This window comes from Alosa sapidissima, chromosome 1 (genome assembly GCF_018492685.1).
Source record: "Alosa sapidissima isolate fAloSap1 chromosome 1, fAloSap1.pri, whole genome shotgun sequence".
NCBI classification, from domain to species: Eukaryota; Metazoa; Chordata; class Actinopteri; order Clupeiformes; family Clupeidae; genus Alosa; species Alosa sapidissima.
In genome coordinates, this window is record NC_055957.1 from 52352384 (window position 1) to 52376074 (window position 23691).

The window sequence follows — 23691 nt, forward strand, 5'->3', positions numbered from 1 at the left end:
TAAAACGCTAAATCGGTGGTTTAATCTCATTTCCTTTTGGGTTGGTAGAGGCTAGAGATGTAGGTTTAAAGGCAAGTTCCATGCCCCAGCCTACACCATTCTGGGGGGTAATTTATTAAAGCTGCTAAAGTAGTTTTTCAGTTCAAACCGTTTTTAAATTACCTACTGTAAATATATAAACAGAATATGAGCTGCCCATTCTGAAGACCACGTTGACTCAAAAGACAGTCGGGCATCCAGGAGGAGCCTTCGAGGTGTACGGCACACTGTCTCCACTTGCAGCAACGATGCAGAGGACTCCAGGGCTGTCATGGCAATGTCGTGGCCTCTCTGACCAGTGGCGATGATGTAGGAGACCCCCGGGCTCTCAGTAGCCCTTCTGGCTGGTGGCAGTGAAGATGCGATGGGCTCTCTGGCGGCACAATTGATGCAGAAGGCTTCTGGGCTATTGATCGTTGATGCAGTTGTGATGGAGGCAGATCCTCTTGCAGGCAGTGCTGTAGGCGGTGGTTGCAGATCCCTCTTGTTTCTGGTGTGCTACAAGGACGTATGTGGTGGAATCAACAGGGCTGGGAATCTTCTGGGAATGTAGCCTCCAAGAGCTGGTGTGCTAAATGTATTGTTTTAAGTCCAGGACCTTTGACTGAATACCTCAGTGATTAGCTAGCCTAGATGAATGGCGAACACAGACCTCAGGTTCAAAGGCACATTTCGGCTCCCATACACCGCACAACCCCTAGGGAAAGTCATTTATTAAGGATGGATTTATGACTCCCCTGTCCCATATACTCCCAGAGAGTGCCAATACAGATGTTAGGCAGGTCACACTGACATTCATATATGTTTACAACACTGACAGTGAACATATAACATATATGCATTTTAACAGCTTAACACATGAACATGATTTTGATATCACAGATGAATGACCTAGTAAGGCAATGGTAGAAAAATCAGGATCAAAGATTTATTTACATATACACATCACATCACAGGAGAAACAGCATGGTTTCAAATATCCACCAGCTGCTCTAACTAGGTTGGTCATCACGTCTTACATGGACCACTGAATCAGACCCTAATTAATGCTAACCTGGCAATCCAGAGCAGATAACTACACTGACGCATGTAGTGGTAAAAAAAGAAGTGGGTAAACTATGAATTTTGTGATCTCGGTGAGGTGTACAGCGCCATACGGTATTGGATTTTCTGAAGGCATTCAGAACATGTTTGATGACGGTGGAGGTTATTGTCCAATTAAATGGTTCCTAGAGTGTTGATGAGTGTAGCCTATATTGTGAATGTGGATACAGTGTGATTTTTGAATGTGTGAATAAACTCTTTTGAGGTGGATAAACTCTAATAAGAGGTGGATAAACTATTTCTGAAATGGATAAACTGTAACGCTATTTCACATAGATTGTATGGCATTTTGGTAACTTTACCAAACTGAATCACACTTTTCTACTCACCCACACTTTATTATTCAAAGCCAATTACTACAGATTATGCAGGCTACATCAAGGAGAACTGGTGATTATATGCATAGCATCTGAGATTTCAACAGCATTTTGGAAACATGGTAAAAATGTGAGCATTTGAGAAAGATTTATTGTGAAGTAAGTCACTTAAGATGGACATGGGTCAGCAATTATATCAATATGGCGAGATGATTTTTGATTAATTCTTTATAAAAATATAAAAATAATACCGTCATTTAGAAATGAAGAACAACCACAAAAGTAGCCCAGTTGGGGAAATGATTCAACCACAGCATGCCTTTCCACCGCCTCTTCTGCAGAATGGCTGCTTGACAGAATGGCTCTGTGAGATGATGAGATAAACCAGCATGCAGATTAGTCATCATCCTGCAATGGTGTGATGGACTGCATTTAGAGGGGCTGGTGTCTGAGAATGTCAGTCAAGTATGTAATCAGCAAATTTACAAGCTGGGTCTGAAATAGTGCTTTGGAAATAAATAATAAGTGTATCCACTTATTTTAATTGCTGTGCTAGTCAGCATAGGCTATTACAAGATATGAATTAATCATGTCTGATTTTCCATAGAAACTACTCATAGCTTGATGCATAATTTGTTTGTTTGGGCTACAGAATCTTGTAGGCTATAAAGTTTATCATTTGAAAATTGAAGAGAAAATGACTGACAATAATGCAGTCATGTGTGTACCTCCAATGGTTTGTATGCATAGGCTACTTGTCAATTAAGTCAGATGTGTTTTCTTATATATTTGCTAGTGTGGCAGAATGCAGAACACCGGACCAGCAGCCATTCTAGTTAAAGTTCAGACAACAGCAATAAAGTAGGCTATCCTAACCTGGGTGCATTGTCTTCTACACTCTCGGTGATGTTTCGCCATATTTTCTTCCGGGGGGTTGGATGGACATTCCTTTAGTGATTTCATTGGACGCATGTGTTTCTGCGCATACATCATTGGCTTACATAGTTGTCACTCCCGTTCATTTTTGCTTGTCGTGGCAGCCCTTCAGCCCTGCACGTCTGTGGAGAGATCAGTTATATGTGTGTGAAAACATTATTCGCGTCGATAGCGATCCTAGCTTCGACTGCAACTTGTAAAGGAGACAAACCACATCCGTTTCTACATATAATCATCCACAAGAATTCGTGCAGTTTGAATTCGTGACGACATAGTCAACGCCAAAAGTTTCCTTGCCGTTGTGTCTGTCAAAGCTATTCGTACAGGTAAGACAACCACTTTGGCAATATAGGCAACCAACCTTTCTGTCGTGCTGGGACAGAGAAGGCTGGCGCATTCGGTTTTGGAAATTATATTTTAAAATGTTAGAAAACGTTTTCAATATTGCCGAACAGCTATAGGCCTGGCATATTCTCTGATTTCAGTTAAGACTCTTTCAAAATCCTTTTCCGAGCAGTGCACCCGTACACAACCTACCTGTGTGTTTAGCAGGTGCACATTGCTCTTGAGCACGCGGGAGAGCAGTCAACTTACTTTCCCAAGAATCGAGCTTATAGGCCTAAATGGCTACTCCAGCGCATACATTTAGGCTACACATTTAAATCAACCCCGTTCTGGTCATACAACTTCATAAAACTTCTGTAATGTTACGTTTTGCAAACATGTTGGCAGAACTGGCTTGTGGGCTGTTTGTGAAAATGTTGAAACCTTGTTATACAAAATACAGATCTTTAAAGAATTAATACCGTATCTGTCCGGCTACGTCTGGATGGCAGGCCTACACAAATAGGCCAGAATAGTCCACTCCAGGCTATTCATGGGTTTCATCAGGTCCCTTTCCAGAGGTAGGGCCTATTAATCAAGCACCATGCCGTCTGCATTGCTAATCTAGCTCATCTAGATAATCTATCTTGATTTTATACACCTGTGGAAAGGGACGCATGAATCAATTTTACCATCACATATGTTAGGCACAAGTGTTAGGCCTATGCATCTTCTTTTCTGTTTGTTCAAGCTGTGAAACTTATTGTGACATAAAAAGTAGGCCAGTTCTGTGGAATTTTTCTGAAGCATTTAGGTCTTAGCCACTCTGAACTCTTGCACAGACACACACAGTGGTGTAGTCTAGTTAGCTGTATTGGGTATACTGTGAGCATCCACACCAAATGTTAATACCTAGCCTTGCCTGTTTTAAGTGGGTATACCGAGATGGTAATGCTTTTGATGTGGGTATTACTGCATAGTCCTGGGTATCACGTAGACTATACCACTGCACAGATGCACTTTCTTCATCATCTTCTGTCATCTTTGAAGTGTTTTATGGCTACCAGGCCTGTTTCAATTGAGAGCCAGGGTACTGAGATTCAACCCCATTCTGAAAACAGTTGATACTATGACATTATTTTGATGGGAGTTTTCTGGTTGATTTTGTCTTAAAATTCCCATGTCTATTTCAACTTCTGGAGAGAATTTTGCTGGAATTACTGGTTCAATGAACCCTGTCTGACCATAAGGCTAAAGCCAAACATAAGCGTACATGACTCATATTTATTATGCCCAGGAATAGGGTATAGTTTGACCGCCTGCAGCTTTATCATTTAATTAGTTCTATTTCTTATCATGGACAATTAACGGGCTGTAGCCTATGCTAGTTCATCCTGTGGTAGCATTGTGTTATAGAGAGAATGAGACTTGCAAGCACCACATGCATCCTACATAGTACAGAACTGGAACTACTTGTCTGTTTTATGTGGAGGCGGATATTTGATGTGTTCAGGCAGTCTGAATGGCATGAACAGGCCAGTGTCTGTTCATTCATTTTCTAGATTTAGTTATGGCATCCATTTGTCCCCTTTATTCCCAGTGGTGAAAGCAGACTAGTCACATGATTGCAGATTGCTTGCTCAGTAAAAAGAAAGTTATTTTGATCTTGCAAGACTGATATAGATGGATAACATAGTTGAAAGCTACTTGTGTTGTTGTTGCTATATTTTTAAAGTGTTCTTGTAAACACTGTCTGTAAAGTGCATCATGATTGTTACAATGTACGGTATGTTGCCTGAACGTTTGCCAACATTTTCCATATATTTCCATACTCTTTACAGAGTAATTTAACTGTTGGCATAGTCATTCCACAAATTTGAATATGTTTGAGATTGTAAGGAACAAACAGTTATCTGATCACATTCAGTTGACTTGATGGTAAACCATGTGATTGCAAAACGTGTGATGGCCATATTTTTTTCTGTTATGTACTGAGTCTTCATCGTAAAAGGACATCTGGTCAGCCAGTGCCTATACATTTTTTCAGAAACAAAACAAATACCATTAGGCTAGTACTTGATAATTGAGCTTATACAACATGTTTTTCTAGGTACTAATGGTGCATTTAAATGTTGATGTGTCCAGACTACTCCAAGCCTCATACCATATCCTCTTTCCCCACAGTAAGATAAGATGAGCCCATGGATTATTCAGGCTGGCCTTGTTCTGCTGCTGCTGTCTGGGTTGTTGAAGACAACAGAGGGGAAGAAGGATGAGATGCTGTATTGTTCAGGTAAGACACTTGTGTTTGCTGGCAAATCACACTTGTTCAGAAAAGTATGCGAGAGGCCAAAATGAAAATGGGAATAGCTGAAAAGGAGACTGAGTGCATTTAGGAGAGAAAAACACGTAAATCCTTGCGGGATTGTTGCGTTAAAAAGATTGGAACCCTATTTGCACTCCAACTGCTGCCAGAAATTAACTATTAAATGCAGAGGAGTTTTGCCAAGACTTCTGTGAAATGAAGGATTGTTCATTTACAGTGCATCATGAATGCATATTAACATGGCAAATCTAACAATTTTGAAAGCCCATTCTGCTAGTTATGTCTGTCCATGTGTGTGTTCATGACTTAATGAGAGGAAAACTGAAAACATTTTATTCATAGTAGGAATAGGTACATAGCTTGTGTATGTGTAATGTTTTTTTTTATTGCCACACAGCAACATTATGCTTACAGGTCAAATATAAAAGGAAAACACACTGCCTCTTTGATGACCCCCATAAGTTTACTCTTTCTCCAGATGAGGTCACTCTTCCTGATTCACTTTATAGTGATAACACATCTCTGTTGTGCAAACTAGACTAGACTATGCCCTCTCTGGCTCCAATTAATTGTTGCATTTTTAGACTGTTTGGTCTATGTAGGGTATCTATGTAATTGTTAGATCAAAAGTTAAGTTTAATTCTCAATGCAGCGTGGACGCTTTTATTGTTAAAGTTATAGTTATCTTTATAGTTATCGTTCCATGAACGGCCCTTAAAACTATAGTTGCAGTTATCTTTATAGTTATTATTCCTGGTGTGAACTAGGCTGGGTGAACCCAGCCTGATCTGATGGCGGTTTCTATTCCGCCCTGCAGCTCAGGCTGGTACATCTTTCTCCTGCTTCAACACATTTTTTACACTTTTGCGGGGGCCAATCACAAACTGGCTTATCCACCTAGTGCGCTATTGGCAGGTTTAAAACGATGACGATAGCAGAAGAGCCTGGAGTTTCCGCGTCGCCCCTCGAATGAATAACTGATTTGGCAGTAATGATCCCAACCAAGCACTCCTGGTAACTGTTAATAACACCTACACAAAATTCAGCAGCAATTTTTGTTTGCCTAGTTCAGCCATGTCTGGCTCTGTTGAAGCCTCAGTGTTTTCACTTTTGAAGTTTTCATGGTGCCCTTTTTGTGCCATACAGTGCTATGTGTTTCTAGCATTGTGGAATGTCATGCTGCTCTTTGGTAAACTTCCAGTGTACAGCCATGTTTTTTGGAGAGCAGTGCATCCTCAGTGGTGTCCTGCTAAGCGCATTTCACACACAGGGGTGATTCAATGTGCTTTACAACAAAAGCAAAGTATAGTGTAAGATAATGCTAAGAGCCTTTTAAAAGTTTTACGTTTTAGAGTTACTATTTTTGTCAATTTTTACTGTTTGGTTACATCTGGAAAGATGAGTTTTGCTAGTTAGCGAAGCGAGCTAATCACAAGGTTAATATAGCCATACTGATCGATACATCGCAGAAGGATTAAAAAAAATAAGTATACTAAATGTTTTCTGATTTATTTTACATCAATCTAAATTAAGACACAGTAAATGTGTGTGGTTTGGTGTGGGCTAAATATTTTTTTAAAAAATGCCTTTTTTTCAAGGTTTGCTTAAATGGCACAGTGACTCAAAAAGCAGCTAGCGCAAGCTAACATTGAATGAGAAAACCTTGATAATTCTGAAAATTTGGCAAAAGAGGGATAACTATGGCAAATTTACAGCATATTTAGGCTCCACAGGCATAGCTTTATTCATTTTGGTGTGAACATATTTTTATTTCCCTGGTAGTCAATGTAGAACCATTCAAGCCCAGCATTTTCCATTTAAGCCCATCTCATGTGTTTCAATGAAATTATAAAGTTTGATACATTTTCACTGTAATCCTGTGACTTTGATGTTCTTTTACCCCACTGACTTCATAAGTTGGCAAAAGCAAGCCAAACATCAAATGTTTATACTTGTTAAATGTAAGACATGTTATTGAATAAATATTTGGTATTTTTACTACTTTGAACATAATATGTTTTATATTTTGATAATTTTTGTCGTGGGCTTAAATGGTACCAATTAAGCCGATGCCAGACTTTTCACTTTATTCATAAAATATTTGTTTTTACATGATGAAATATGCACTAATAAATGAATGTATTTTCAAATGAGAGATTAATCTTACATTTTAACAAGTAATTATGTTAATAAACTATGTCAGTATGTATGAAAAATAACTGACCTCAGATTTTGGGCTTAATGGGTACACCTCATTCTTCGTGTCGTTATCGTTGTAGTTTATGTGTGGATGCCGTCATTCATATGAGCAAGACTTTTGTTGTTATCGCTCTCGTTCTTTGTGTGAACAGAAATGAGCGGAAGTTCATGCAGATCAACCTTTTTGCTTTCCAACATCACTTTTTTGTGAGGCATGGTTCTTACTCATTAGAAGATGTTTTTCATCAAACTCTAAATGTTTAAGTGTTTATTTGTACTTTTATTTTTTAACTGGTTTAGTTAATAAATAAACTTATAATAACTAGATGTACCGCATAGCGGTACAAGATATGACCGTCGCTTAGTCCTGTACATCCGTTCCATGAAAATAAATCACACTAATCAATTTGTCTCCATCTTTTACTCCATCCCCCACTCTTGAAACTTTTGTGTATGCTTGTTTGGCATGTCTTGTGTGTGTGTGTGTGTGTGTGTGTGTGTGTAGCTGCACAGAAAGTAGCCTACTGGCGCTGCAAAGGTGAATAGATTGTAGAATAGCCAAAAAAGTTGTAGCATTGTTATAAAACCTTTAAAATCTCTAAACAATCACAAGTAGGGCAGTTCATCACAGTTCATCCATTGCAACTGGATTGATGAAAGGTCACTTACACCTGTAGGCTACATTGTATTTGGGAAAAGCAGAAGGTATCAGCATAATGTTATATATATATTTTTTTTTATTTATTTATTTATTTATTTATTTATTTATTTATGTATTAATAAAAAAAACAAAACATCTCTGTCAGTGCCATGCCGTTTTCAACAGCTATCAAAAAGAAAGGTCATTTTTGGATGGATGGATTTTTTGTGAATGTTTCTTCTTCTACATAAGATTTTGGTCATCTTTAGTTCATGTGATACTTTATTGTCAATGCACAAATTAAGTAGCCTACCAGTAGTCTGAAACGAAATGCAGTTTTACATCTAACCAGTGGTGCAAATAACTGACATGTCCAAATGAGCCTTCATGAAATGCGTCGCTAGACTGTTCATACACATTTTAACAGGGCGAAGTTGAAGAGCTGTTGTTTGTTATTGTTCGTGCAAATATAGGCTGATTCATGTTCCCTTGCATTGTGTAACTGAGGTCCATGGCTAGTCTGGCTTTCACCAGACCAAGCTCAATCTTTTAAGAAATCAAAAAATAAATCGCCGGCAGATCAGGCTGGGTTCACCCAGCCTAGTCCATGGTAGGCGCCCGATATTGTTTAATTTTCCGATTGAGATATCTCTGGCTATTCTAAATGCAAAAATGCATCAGGGAGTTATGACAAAACCGTGACTGTTAACAAACTAGATCCCAATAGAAAGCTGTTAGCTTCCCTAAGCTACAGGTATAAGGTAGGCATATTTACAACATAAATTGTCAATAGGCTATGCTGGCGACACAAATAAAATCTCCTTTGGAAACCAATGGCTTACGCCTTACAGCAGTGGTCCCCAAACTACGGCCCGCCAACTCATTTTGGGTGGCCCCCCAAAACATGTCCGTGGTATATAGCATCTGGCCCGCACGGGAGTACATCGTCAAACTATAACCTCCGTAATTTCCCCATTCATTCTCTATGGCGAGTCTTAACAGTACACATGTAATACTCCTTATGTCCACTGGTGGTTTTGGCGCTGTTTCGCGTTTGCCATCAAAAATGGAATGAAATGTAGGCCTACCTGCAAACAATGTAAGAGGCCTATGCTGACTGCATCAATGCTCAAAGTATTCTAAACGTTTATCAATTATTTGTTAATAACTAACTAACTTCTATTCAAGTCATATTTATGGAATAACTATTTCTAATTTTTATTCACACGTTCAAATGTTCATACAGAGTTCTCATCAGGTGAGTGAAAGTTAGAATGGTGGTCATTTCAGATGTGTTTGCCAGCACTTCATAAAACTGCCTAGTTTGATAACTTTAAATTATTTGTAGGATATTGCTTGTTCACAACTTGCTATGTATGCAAAGAAACAAACAGTCTTTTTATTAGTATTATTTCATTTGAGCTACATTTTACACTGATATGGCATGGTGGCAACATAAACACAGCTAGCAATGGTATTAAATTGCAGTAGCCTATGATTAAATGTAATGGAATATTCAACTAAGGTAGACTGCTGCTGTTCACAGCACTAAGCTATTTATGGTTGATATACTCCGAGTCTCTGGCCCTCTCTTAGAGCCAGGCATAGTGAGCTGGCCCTCGGAAGAAAAAGTTTGGGGACCACACTTATTGACACAGTAATCATACTGAATTTGTAATTATGTATTGGCCGTTCTAATTGCCGATACCGATAGTATGTGCGTGCCTATGTGTGTATGCGTGTGTATATGTGTGCACCGCCATCTACAGGCCAATGAGTATACAGTCACTAAATGTACACATAACTTAATTTTTTTTAGACCCCCCCCCCCCCCCCCCCCCCATGGATGAAATTCTACGAAACTTGGCATACCCCCAGGGAATGCCAGGTTAATCATACACATCAAATTTGGTGCAGTTCTGAACATCTTAACTGAAGATCGGGGCGATTAAAGCAGAATGATATTGCATTTTTTTTAGGGTTGCAAAGGGGCGGAAAATTTCCGGTAAATTTCTGGAAACTTTCCGGAAACTTACCATGGGAAGTTAAGCTGGGGAATTCCAATATTCCAAATTGGAAACCATCATGGAATTAAAGGAAATTATGGGAATTTACGGGAATTAACTGGAAATTTTGGGTAATTCATACAAACTGTTTCATATACAAACATTAACATTTTGTTTCGTATTAAGCAATATGATTTGTATGTTCGTATTTTTGCTTAGCCTAACATACAAAGCTAGCTAGCATGCTAGCGGGAATCCCATTCTCTGCCTATGGTTTACTAGAGTGCTAAACTAGCAACACTGAACTGCCCAAGATACACCACACCACACCACACCACACCACACCACTCAACAACAAAATCTGATTGGTTGGAACATTTTTCCCCCATGCATATAAACGCACCATAGGTTTCCTTTATGTCTAGCAGCCTATGCCGATTGCTGTGAGCATGTGATTGACATATGTGCAGGGTAGAAATTCGACTGAAATTGCATTAAATCAGGTTGTTTTTACTAATATTAGACTGCAAGATAGGGTTTTGTCCACTACATTTGAGTTCCCTGTTATAGACTAACTTGCCATATTAAAAATTCCCAGTCTATTCCCATTAATTCCCGTTTATTCCCGTTAATTCCCATATATTCCCGTTAATTCTCATGGAAAGTTTCCAACTTAGAAAATTCCCGGAATTTTGCAACCCTACATTTTTTACCGGGGGGGTGCAAATCACAAATGAGTGATTATGGGCCAGGTTGATGTGGGCCCTTGAGACCAACATACCATAAAAAATTCTTCCTCCTCAGTGCCACGGTTCAGGTAGTTATTTAGGAAAAACATTTTTTTTTTGGATTTCGGGGGCTCAGCGCGGGGGAGTGTAGTGGCCCCCGGGGACCAAACGAAATTTTTCCATAAAAGTCTAGTGGGGCTACATACTCACCAAATTTCATGTGCCTCGGTGTTTCGGTGTCCCGGGTATCGTTGACCAAAATTTCAGGAAGTAGATGACGGGGGGGGGGGAAAAAAAAAAAAAAGCGACTTCTGTTCTTTTTTGTACTTTTTCCAACTGACATTGTGAATGTATGAGTTCTGTATTGAAAATGAACAATATAAATGCAGTTGTGTGATAAGTGAAAACATATTGTGTTTGTTCACATTGCAGGTAATTCCGAAGGCTTCTTGCAACTGTAAGCATAAATGTAATAAGCAAAGTAAGAATTAGTAAGTAAGAGACTTGTCTTACAAATAGGTATAATGTAGATTTGTTTTCAGTTCCTTTCTTGAACAAATATCTAATATGTCGGTATGTCTGTTAAAGTCTCATACACTGGGATTGACTAGACATGTCTTATTGTGCATGTTGGAGTCGAGTGTCATTCACAGTGCCGTTGGCAGTCACCCAAGCCATCTATGCATGCCGACTCTCCTCCTGATGTGTGTAATTGCACTATTCAGCACCCAGCTGGACCCCACGGTTGATATGGGGCCTTAACAAAAGGCCATCGTGCTTGTGGCTTCGGTTTTGGTTCATTTTGGTTAGGTACTTGTATTTCAGTAATATTTTAGTGTGTAAGGTGACCAAGTCATTTTCTTGTCTCAAGTGAAACTCTTTGAAATTGTTACGTCTAGCTGGCTAACTCTTTGAAATTGTTACGTCTAGCTGGCTAACTCTAACTCCAATAACAATGTACTGTAAAGAATAGATTCCATCAGTTCTCTAGTGTGATACTACAAGCTTCATCTACATTTTTATACTGACTGTTGCTCAACAATGCAGCTGGTCTTCAAGTTGTACAACTAGTATTCAAACAGGATCCATCCATTATGCTGAGACCATGACTGCCATCATGGGTGATAATACTGTTGCAGCAGGCCACTTTTATGCCAACTGATACATTGTGGTAGTTTCATTGACTATGATTTTTGTTGATTTTTGTCTGTTGTCGATTGATGACTTACCGTCAATGTCTTGCTGCATGGAGCTCTGTTTATGTCCAGATTTGTTGCTTGTTGTTAATAGATTTTTTTTTTTTCCCTACAGCCTGCATGGCAATTGCTGACGAGCTGAACTATTCAATTAGTCAGACTGATCCTAAGAGGACCATCGACGTGGGTGGATTTAGACTGAAACCTGATGGTAGTCTCACTGATAAGAAGGTTTGTCTCAAAGTCAAACTGAATAAGGCATGAATGTGTTTAGTGTTTATGCTTACAAATGTTGTGACTGTTAGCAAACAACCTATTTTCCTTCAGGCACTATTATGTGTTTCTGCTATGCATTACAAATACTTCACTACATAGTATAATGAGATGAGGTTTCTGCTTTATGTAATATTAGTGTTGCCAGAGAGAGCGAGGTTCAAAATGCAATGCAATGTTTAGCTGCACATGAACACATCTTAATTTTAAGTCATCTACCCTTGAGCTTTTGCACATATTGAACTGCCAGTTTCACAGAATGTGTAAAGCAGACACCGCACACACACACACACACACACACACACACACACACACACACACACACACACACAGTCAATTCAGTTTTGTGTAATTCAATATGACATTTGTACACTACAAAAGATTCAATGATTAATGTCAGTGATCATGCATGTCCAAAGTGTATTTTTATTGAATTGATCATTGAACCTATGAAGGGTAACAGAAATGACCTTGATGCAGTTCATCTGCACGTGTGTCTGTATTGTTGCCTGTGCACACGAATATGGCTGGTGGAGATGCTGAAATACTCCATTATAGACATTCCATTATGAGACAATATGCATACTTGCTAACCGACAGTTATTGCATAGGAAAGCAAAATTTGAAATTAAATCTCACCTGTTTCTCCTAAGGGACCCTCTCAGCTGCAAACTAGCCTTCCAAAAGAGGCCAAGTCCAATTTAAGTTCAACTTAAAGGGCAACTCCGGTCTAAGAGTATTTGTGGATCACGAGTGTACATTTTAGTTTGGGTTAGTCGGTGCAGTTTTGAGCATTTATGCATTCAACATGGAGAGATTATCTGTAATTGTAAAGAATGGGTAAAATGCCAGTTTTCCACTTAAAGGTACATGTTCAATTCGCCTCAGCTCTATCCTCTTTTTTATTTTCTATTCGGAAAAACTGGAACCTATAGTCAAAGTTCCAAGCGAGCTGAGATGATGCCAAAAGGTGGCGTGAAAGTATTGCTGGTTATTGATTCGCCTGTATTGTCATTGTTGTGTAATGCTGACGTTCTTAACAAGCTCAGCATTTTGAATACCTCAGCCCTACTGGCACCACAAGCAATTACTGTGAATGTAATTCACTACTATGCTACGTTATTTTTCACAACTGGTGCGTTCGTAAAATCTTCATTGTTGTAATTGTTACTTTATTGTTGCTGTGTGTCCTGCTGTAATGATACCATAGTAGTTTCCTTCTGTGTTGGGAAGACATCCAGCTACATTAGTTTTTTGTGGTCAAATAGGAAGCACCTGGAGGTGGGTTAGACCAGTTAGCCTATAGCTGGCCTATAGCTAAGAGGGAGCTATAGGCTAACTGGTCTAACCTACTTACAGAGAATTAAGATATACTAACAATGTCAGGCTGGGTAATTGCATGCAAAGAGAAAAGAAGGGTGTGTATCCTCTTATCTAACTCTGGGGTAGACAGCAAATAAGAATTTCCCAACTCACTTAAATGAGAAATTTACTTTGATATAGCAAAGTTTTCCCCAAAGGCTATGCTATATACTACTCAGTTGTAAATACATATTCCGGTCTTAACTCAAAACTGCACCGATTGACGTCGTTTTGGTCCCAAACGAAAATTTCCACTCAGTATCACCCAAAAATAGACCCTAAGATGCTAGATCTCAAAATACTCAATTTTTTTTTATCTCTATCTGATCTTATCTATTCTTGCCGCCTTTCTCCTACGGGTTGCTTAGGAGAAACAGGTGAGATCTCTAAGTGCTTATTTACTTGATGTGACGGCACATTTTCAATTTCAAGACCAGAAATGTACCTTTGGGTGGTGTTTGTGCCATTTCATTGGAGTTTTCAATTTCATATTTTCTGTTTCGCATTTCATTTACTTTGATGTGTTCTTTTAATTAAATTGTATTTCTATTCGCATTTTTGATGCCATTGCTTTAGGTTTTTATAAAGCAAATAATTTAAATAATCCAAAACAAAATCAGGCAATAGCTATTGAATGGAAATAGCCATCACATTTTCTAGTACATGAATACTAGCATGCAGAGCTGAATGTGTTTAGTGGAATGCCTTAGGAGTTTGTTATTTCATGTAGCCTTCTGGTGGCTGTGTGCCCCTGTACACCAGTAACATTGTGTTGTAGTGAAGAAGCCCAATTAGCCATGGGCATGCTCACAGTCCAAGGAGATGCTCAGCTTCACCTTTCAATTGTCACCATATTCCTGATGCATCATGGCCTCTTGTGCCTTATTGGTAAATTGATCAACCTCATACCATCAGCCTATACATCTTCATAAAGACACACCAGTGTCAATGACCTTGTAAATGATCACCGGTTCCTACAAATCTCCCAGCAAATTGTAACTCGGAGAAAACTGACACAGTACTGTGTCTTCACGCTATCAATGTACTGCTGGGGAAAGGTCAGGTCCCTGTGAAAGGCAGTGCCTGACCCCTGGTATCCTGGGAGTGACGAGAGTCCTCCATTGATCACAGGGGTTAATCCTATTTTGATTGTTATAGGTATCTAATGAATAGGCATTTACGCAGTTCTTTCCTCATTCTCCACGGCCCTTAAGATGTAACATCTAGCTTTTTACTGAGTAATGTTTCGTATGAAGAAGGCCATGAACATTTGTATGGGGATGGGATATCCCTTGAATTTTATGTGTTAACAAATGAGGGGATGAGGTACATTCTGAAAGCTTCAGAAATTCAATTTGTTCTATTGGTGATCATAGCATGTAATGTAACTAATATTATAATTTTAGGGTTACTTTAAACTTGACTTTACTCCTGTCTATTCCTAGAGTAGCAGATCATAACATAAAATAGACACCAATAATGACATTATTGAGCTTACAGTCTCTGCCCATCAAGACTTTGCTCATTGTATCATCTTTTGAGCCTACTTTTAGAATTTTATTTGGTTTATAATTCTTGTTTTCCAGTTGAGGGTTATTCTGTGAGGCTGTATTACAGACATGATGTACAATAAGTGCCTTCCAGAGTACCAGGTGTTATGTCAGTTGTTGGTTTCACACACTGATTTGAGTCCTGCTTAAAACTCTCTCTCTCTCTCTCTCTCTCTCTCTCTCTCTCTCTCTCTCTCTCTCTCTCTCTCAAATCTCTCTCAAATCTCTCTCTCTCAAATCTCTCTCTCTCAAATCTCTCTCAAATCTCTCTCTCTCTCTCAAATCTCTCTCTCTCTCTCTCTCTCTCTCTCTCTCTCTCTCTCTCTCTCTCTCTCTCTCTCTCTCTCAAATCTCTCTCTCTCTCTCTCAAATCTCTCTCTCTCTCTCTCTCTCAAATCTCTCTCTCTCAAATCTCTCTCTCTCTCTCTCTCAAATCTCTCTCTCTCTCTCTCTCTCAAATCTCTCTCTCTCAAATCTCTCTCTCAAATCTCTCTCTCTCAAATCTCTCAGCCTGCAGGGACTCTGTCTTAGTTGCTGTCCTTGTCAGTTAAGTACAGAATGGTCTATATGGTATACACATACACATTATGTGACCTCTTTCCACTATAGAATTATGTTGTGATTCAGAAATGATATCCTGATGGTTTTGTAGTGTTTTCAGACAATTATGGATTGAGATTGTCTCAGTTTGTTTAAGTTTTGCAAGTAGTATGACTCATTTTGTTGCTCTTGGGAAGGCTCATCATTTTTTGTGGTCTTGATTTGTCTTTCCAATGGTGTGAGGCTTTTAAATTATTGTCACAATAAGCTGAAAGGCCTTTCTGCCAATCCTACAATGATGGCTGGCTTTCCACTGTGATTCAGTGGAGGATGGCATCCCTGAGAAGCCTTTTCTCTTCCGGGACTGGCTACCCCCTCCCCTTTATTCCTGTGGAAATTCTTTATTGACAGGTTCTATTCAAAACCCTCCGACTGTTGCAGCAAGGAATTAAATTCCCCAGAATTTTCGGGATTGTGTGATAAGGATGCAACATTGAAGCCACCCTTTTGCAAAATCCAGCAGGGGAAGATTTGATTTTATACCTGATTCTTTTTTTCTTTTGTATGATCAATTTAACAGGGTTCACTGTTTCCTGCTTCTGAATCAGAACACCACATAGAGTTATGAATATGCATTTAATGAATGTTTGATCAAAAACCTGATAAAGAATGTGCCAGAGTGTTTATGAATGCGCTATTTTCTATGCATCTGCTTTTAAGCCACTGGGGGTGCGGGGGGGGGTGTGAACATGTTTAATTTTTTTGTATTATTATGCTTGTGTTGGATTAGGTGGGATCCTTTTACTTAGTGTACCAGCTGTGCTTCATGGTTGACCACTGTCTTATCTCTCTGGCTATTGTTTTTTAACCCTTTAATTAAAAAGTGTGTGTGTGTTGCTTGCTCTTCTTTCTTTAGACCTTTTATCTTACTTGTGACCAGATGGCAGAGAGCCATGGAAACCTCTTTGTGTCAGAGAGATTCACAAGAGAGAAAAAAGGGAGAGTGAGAGAGCAAAAAAAAAAAAAAAAAACGTGCACCATAATGTAATCAGAGGGGACCGGAAGGTCCCATACTGAGTCTGAAAAGGGACAATGGGGTCAGGGATATACATCTACATTGCAAGAAATCCAGCTCATCTGCAATCTGGCCCTCTCTCTCTCTCTCTCTCTCTCTCTCTCTCTCTCCCCCTCCCTCCCTCTGTCTCTCGCTCTCCCTCTTCCCAATACCCCACAGCCCTCCCCACTTCTTTCCCTCCTGGCGCCCTTTGACCGGGCTTGACAAGGAAAAACTTCCTGCTTTGATCAGCGAAGGGTGGAGGTGATGGGCTGCCAAAAGGAGTACCAAAGGATGAGAGTTAAGTGTTTACCCTGCACTTGGCTGCTGGTGACACCGCTCCCCTCCCTGCTCCTTACCCCCCGCTCGCCTCTCCATTCACTCTCTCCGCCCTCCCGGCCCCCTTTCCCCGTTCTCCTTCCGGGGGAGGCCAAAGGGTGGGAGCAGGTTGCACCTTGACCTGTCTAGACGCCACAGTGTGGGTTTTGTCTTGTTTCCAAGACATAGGGCTACACTTTGCCTAACTTTAGTGCTACAGGTTAAAATGTCATAGCTGTGCCAGAGAGGATGTGTTTTGAGATGGGAACGGAAGGAAAAGGTCGGTTGTATGACCTGGATGCATGACCATATAGAATAATTTCATGGGGGGAAAAGAAGAGGCGGGAAGAAGGAAGATTGGCTTGTCAAACTACTTTTTTCTTTTTCTTTTTTTTTTTTTTTTTCGACAACATCTGAAGTGAAATATTACTTAATCTGATTTTCATTATTTAATAGGTTCCTTTTGCTAGGTCAGAAACTCAGTTAACAGAACTGCTGGAAGGAGTGTGCAACAGCATGAGTGATTACGCTCTCTATGTGGATCCAGACACCAAGGAAAAGAGCTATAAAAGATTTGCCCCAAGGAGCAACAGCGGTGGGGATTTCCCCGATTTTAACAATTTTAAGTTTGATGGCCCAGAGGGTTCCAATGCTCTCAAATTTGCTGTAAGTATTTTTATTTAAATTTCTTTCACAAGTTCAGTACATCATGTTTAATCTAAGTCCTCAGGAGTTTTTCATATGTTATCTACAATTGTATGCCCCCCCCCCCCCCCCCCCCCAATAAGTTATAATATTAGCACAAATATTGCATATTATTGGAAAAGGAAATGGTTTGCATTTTATATGTTTCTTTTCCTGCTTAAATATGTACTAACTGTAAAACAACAAATAATTTCTTATTTTCTTATTTGGTAATGGATATTGCTATGCATATTGATTATTGCTATGATTACTACTACAAATTAGCCAGTATTTGGCAACTATGGATCAGTTCCATTGAAATAGCAACAAATATCTTTTTACTACTTTTACATTCAAGTTCATTGAATTCAATATTTACTCATGCCCATCATTGGGCCATTTTATAGGAACAACGGGCAGCATATTTTTCCATGCCACCATTTCAAATCATGTTGTCCTGCAAAGAAATACTACTTTACATTAAGCTAAACATTACATTTTCAAATGTTAAACATGCATTTTGTATATGCAGTCTGGATCGAAAATGCTATATGTTTGTTTATTGATGAGGTTGTGTGACACCACGAAGGAGATTTTTCTCCAATGCTGTCGATGTGTAGGTGTTTCAAGATGGCAGCACTGCCATGTTAAACAAGTAGAGGGGAAAAAATGGCTGCCTCACAGCATGGAGCAGAGCCCACTCTGTGCTTCGTTAGATGTTAACCTATGCTGTGTATATGTTACCTGTTCTGCTGTACCCAATTCAAGTGCGTAACCGACATGTTGTTGGTTTGCTCATAGTGTGAGACCATTGTGGAAGAGCTAGAAGATGATATCATCTCTCTTTTTGGCCATGAATCAGAACACGTAGCCGACAAGTTGTGTGGCGAAATATCAGGTACTGGTTTATGGTGTGGCTTGTGTTCTCTCTCTCTCTCTCTCTCTCTCTCTCTCTCTCTCTCTCTCTCTCTCTCTCTCTCTCTCTCTCTTCCTCTCCCTCTTCCGCGCTATCACACACACCCTCACACTTGCACTTTCTCTTGTACGGGTCTGTTTGCATCCACCATATTGTGGTAATTGTTGTCAGGAATTCTGGTGTATCTTCAGGTCTCTTGGAGACCATGTCTATTAAGTTTGTAGCCACTATTGTGCTAATCAGTAGGCCTATATATTCACACACTAATTTGTGCAATGCTTTTAATCAAAACAAAAAGCAGAGCACTTTACAACCCACACTGACCTCGCACATTGTGTGCATGAATTTAAAGTATTGGCATGGAAATACATTGATCATGTTATTTTTGTTCCGTATGTCTCAAAGGTTTGCCACATATACATGTATAGTTGCTATAGTTTGGAATAAATTGTCATACCATTTTGGTAGACCTATGTAAGTTTGTTGACACTTTACGTAGTGTTTCGCAATTAAATTAGGCAAAACATGGCATTATATGAAGGTTGATCAGATTAAATAATGTATCGTGGAGGATGGTTCCATTCTCACATTTGGTGCTTCCCTTTTCCAGTAATGGACCATCATTTTTCAGAAATGGAGATGGTAGACGTAATGATGGTGTAGCTGAATTGCGATATTTGTTCTCAGTTTTACACTTTGAATGAAAATGTTCTACTCAAAATGTATTGTTTCCAAATTTTTGCCATTTAAAACATGGATCTCATGCATATTCCTCTACAATTTCATGGTTGATATAAGACATCCTTGTTTTAGTTATAATTTAACATTTGGTTTTAGATGAGTTTGTTAATAGTGTTTTCATTATCATTTTCATGTCTAGGCCATTGTAAAGGGAGCCAAGGCCAGCGTTCAGAGTTGTAACATTGGCTGGAGAACAATACCCAAGCTGTGACCTGAGGTACAATATTGCAGACGTTTACTAATTCTGGGTGAAACACAGTGATTTGGTGGAAAACATTATATGAACATGTTTTGTAATTTTATAAATAAAAGTTGTTTTAAAGTACTCCCTATTTTTTTTTTCAGTCATGTGCATCTCTGTGGTACATGGAAATGAATATTGTGCCTTAAATTAAGTGGCTGTTAGTAATACTGAAGTAAATTATGTTCACTGGCTCCTAATTGGTTTTGTTTGGTGTGGTTTACAGCAGCCTGTCAAAGGCCATCAAAACTAGTTAAAATCGCCACACATTTGCTCTGTAATTAGTACAAAATATATTTTTGGACCATGATTACATATTGCACTATTAGCATTTTAATTTAATAATGTGACTGACTTGAAATGACATACATTTCTTTAATCAGTGCAGTGTCCTATTCCCTTTGCTTATTTTTTACTCTGGCTTCTATTATTGCATTGCTGATGAAGCCACCGTACAATAATAATGATGTTGGAAGCCTTCTGAGAAAAACTGAGCACTGGTCTCTTAGTGTGGACACACAAATTAACATTTATCAGGTTATGTTTTTGTACTGTACATAAATTTGTCTTTCCGGTTATGTCAATGCTCTATGGAAACGAAACCGCAAAAAAAAAACAATTTGAAATGGTGTCACATTTGTTCGAATAAGTACTTCAATGCATATACTGTAACTGTATTGCAATGGCAAAGGCCAGTTAAATATTTTTGGCCTGAATTCTTGTTTCCGAACTCAAATTATTTTGAAAATCTGGGGTCATCATTAAAATATGTACTGATCTTGCTACATGTTACACTTATCTTAGATGTTGTGTTCACTGTTTGAAGACTACTAAGATAGAAATCCCCCATTTAATGTTTTTATTTATTATTATTTTTGTGAGGTCAAACTTTCAAAACAAAGTATGACATTAATGTGTTTACAATACATACATTGAATCATTTTGGTTTTTTTCTGAGTGGTGTCTGTTGCAAATGCATGGAACAAAATGTTTTCTCCCAAAATGCTGAACAAGTGTATTTAACCTGAGCATGGACTAGCTAGTGAGCTCTCCCATGCCTGTCCTTGTTTGTCTTTGAACATGGCTGCCAGTTAAGCATGAGGCCCGACATCGCAGCCTTCTCTTAAGATACAGGAGTGCGCATGCGCTGAGCTGGGACGACATCCTGGTTCTGCAGGGCTTAGGAGTTTTACCGGCGACGCCATGATGGTCTTGCATCAGGCGTTCCCCTAGATGCTGGATGAGTGTGTCAGACAAATCACTGAAGGGTAACAGACCGCCCTCTCACTCTTCTCCAAACTTCTATCAAATGCTGATCTGCTTGTTGAGTTTTGCACAGCCTATAGGCTACAGTTTATGTAAAGAATTACTGAGGATCTTTTAAGATGACAAGGTTGTTTTAAAGACCATTGTGCCTGCAGTGTGTAGTGTGCCATAGAGATCATTACACTAAAAACTTATGTTCACATTTGCAGTGGCTCAATAAGTATACAGTTTGATTTAAAGGGACAATGATACAAATTAAATTTACGTTTGTGTGATACAAGCTTTGCAAGGTGAATTTAATCTATACAGTAAATATACTCTGAGCAGTATTTTACCATCTGACTACAACCCCCCCCCCCCCCCCCCCTTCACAGGAAATGTCCTGAGAAAGGGGAGGAGCCTGGGATGTATAATCTATTGCTAAGAGTCCAGTCTGTGCCAGCTGCACTAGCCAATCAGGGGACTTCCAATGAGACTGACATCCCAGTCTGCCAGTTAGTTTTCATGCACACACTAGACTGAGGGGGGTGAGGGTGGGTGGATTCCTATTGTGGTCAAGTCTACACGGCTGGCAGAAGTGAGCAAGAAGAACCTAATATTGTTTATTGCATTTCACTCAGTATTACTTGGTTAACATTAACATACACTGTAGTGAATTTCCTTTTCTTTTTAATCTGTTTATTACAGGAATGGAATCTCCAGGTAAAAGACAATTGTATACAATCTCCTTTTTTTTGATCACAGACCTCAACAGGCCTAACATTTTCTCTCAATGCATCTCTTGAAAACTTTCATTGAGCTGCTTTATGTACTTTGTGTGTGTGAGAGAGAGAGGGAGAGAGTGTGTGAGAGAGATGCATGTAAACCTGTCAATGAAAATTACTGTCAGTACTCATTACAAAAGTAATTAATTAATTGTCTTAGTATTGATGGAGGAACTTTAATATTGACACATTAACACCATCTTTCACCTGCAGCTGATGCAACAACAACTTCTTAAGTGTGATTTGTCACTTTCAAACTTTATTGACTGTTGATGAGCTACCCTGAAGAATGTTCTCAGTGCAGCAGGCCATCCCTATACTATCCAAGTGTGTAGTCTGAGCTGCTACTTGACACATCAGGGGTTGCCACGGTGCCATTGGCGAGACCTCCAAATGATGAGCCAAGCTGGACTTCTCCTTTCCCATGTGTTGGTTCTAGGTGCATCTGCAATATGTTTCTGGAATGACCACTCCAAGTCTGTTTGCCCTCAGTGAAAACAGAGCCTTCAGGCACAGTATGTAAACTGGATGACGAACCATTTTTTTTTCTCTGAAAGAAAACTAAACTTGATCTCAATGGAAAAAGGAGGCCCTCTTCTCTCATTGAGAAATGTGATGGAAAAGTGAATCCTGTCCCCTTACTCTGCAAAGTTCAGCCACAGAGATGTAGCATTAACTTGTATTTTAACAAGATTAAAATATATTTGTCCTGGAGATTAGCATACTTAAGTCCCCTTTTGCCTTTTCAGCAGTGGTAGTGTGCTTTGATCTGTGTTGCGTGGCAAGAGCCTGGCTTTGGCTTGGCCATCCGAGTGCCAAGTGTGAAATTGGCCTGATGTCATCTCCATTCTTCACCTTCTCTATCTTTCACTGGCTTAATTATATTTCCGCCACAAAGCCCCAGCACTTAATTGCATATTCAAGTTTGATAGGAAGCATTTAGAAACTATGGATAAATAACTCAGTGGGGTAGGGGACAGGAGGGGCCTTTTGTATGACAAGCATACAAGGACCATCAGTAGGCCTACTTGATGTATTTTGTTTCCATGTGACTGGCCTTTGGCCTATTGTTTTGCAAAAGTTAAATGGACCAGTTGGACTCTCCAACAGGTGTTCTTTAAAACATTTTAACAAATATTTGCTAAATGTTCTTACAATGTACTCAAGTTCTGTGCATTCTAACAAGTCTTTGCTGAAAATGTTGAAATGTCCTTTGGTTGTCCATCTGAAAACATGTGAAAATTCTGCTCTGGCATATGTCATTCTACAACCTCTATTAACTCATTATTGGCATTTTTGTAACTTTACAAATGGCATGAAATTGAATTACATGTACCTCACTTCTACACCCATATTTTATCCCTTAAACCAACTTTTTTTGCCGCGTAGTTGACGGTAACAACTCTTCGTTCGTCTGTATGTCCGTGCGTCATAGGGTTCTGTCTCGTGGCACTTTTGCCATGGATCAGAGGGGGAAATGGGTCGCCAAAGTGTAATGCAACACACCCGGACTGAATTCGGAGGTGTGCAGATAGAGGACTGAAGGAAGCGAAGCACCTGCAGCTGTCACACAAGGCTTTGACCTTCAACGGGGTCTCCCGGCCACAGACTCCATTCAGGAGCCACGCTGCGCGTCTGAGCGGCACCGGCCTTTCTCTTCCCCGAAAGCCTCATCAAGTCAGTGACCGTTGGGCGTTACTTCCACATACAAGCTGAGCCAGAATAGAAATGCAGATGAGCTTTTCTGGCATTGAAGAGCAGGTCAATGCTGGGGATGATCTTCAGATAGCATGGCTTTTGTGGGATATTTTCAATTGTGACTTAAAAAACGCACAAGCTTTCAGGTAACTTTATTGCCACATGTTCGTCCTTAATTTTTCGAGACTACAAGAGTTTTGATCACTATCTGATTGCGTATTGTAGCCTATTTAAGCTATGATTTGACACCAAATACTCTTTAGACGGTTGATAAACTATTTTTATGGCTTGTGTATGTCACTGGCATTTGTCAGTATCTTAAGAGTCGTGTTTTCTTTTTCAAAAAAGCTTGTCTCGAGGAAATACATTTGATCATTGTGTACCAAGCCACGTGTCTTTTATAACGCCAAAGCTACCTGATTGAATGTTTTTTCTTAATTCCCTTGGGAAGAGTGGTTGTATTCTGCGT

At 39.4% G+C, this 23691-nt stretch overlaps 1 protein-coding gene and 1 long non-coding RNA gene across 2 annotated transcripts; one reads left to right on the plus strand and one right to left on the minus strand.

The window, feature by feature from the left end:
* Positions 1–1154: 1154 nt before the first annotated feature.
* Positions 1155–3328, minus strand: LOC121694859. The gene is made up of 3 exons (XR_006025924.1): positions 3203–3328; positions 2337–2518; positions 1155–1824 (listed from the first exon to the last, which is right to left on the minus strand). It is a non-coding gene; the product is annotated as an uncharacterized LOC121694859 (long non-coding RNA).
* cnpy1 (canopy FGF signaling regulator 1) lies at positions 2515–20120 on the plus strand. Its single transcript, XM_042074606.1, has 6 exons — positions 2515–2722; positions 4905–5013; positions 11931–12046; positions 17369–17578; positions 18398–18494; positions 19393–20120. Exons 2-6 carry the CDS (start codon positions 4914–4916, stop codon positions 19431–19433), a joined length of 564 nt encoding a protein of 187 aa, XP_041930540.1. The 5' UTR covers positions 2515–2722; positions 4905–4913; the 3' UTR covers positions 19434–20120.
* The last annotated feature ends 3571 nt before the right edge of the window (positions 20121–23691 follow it).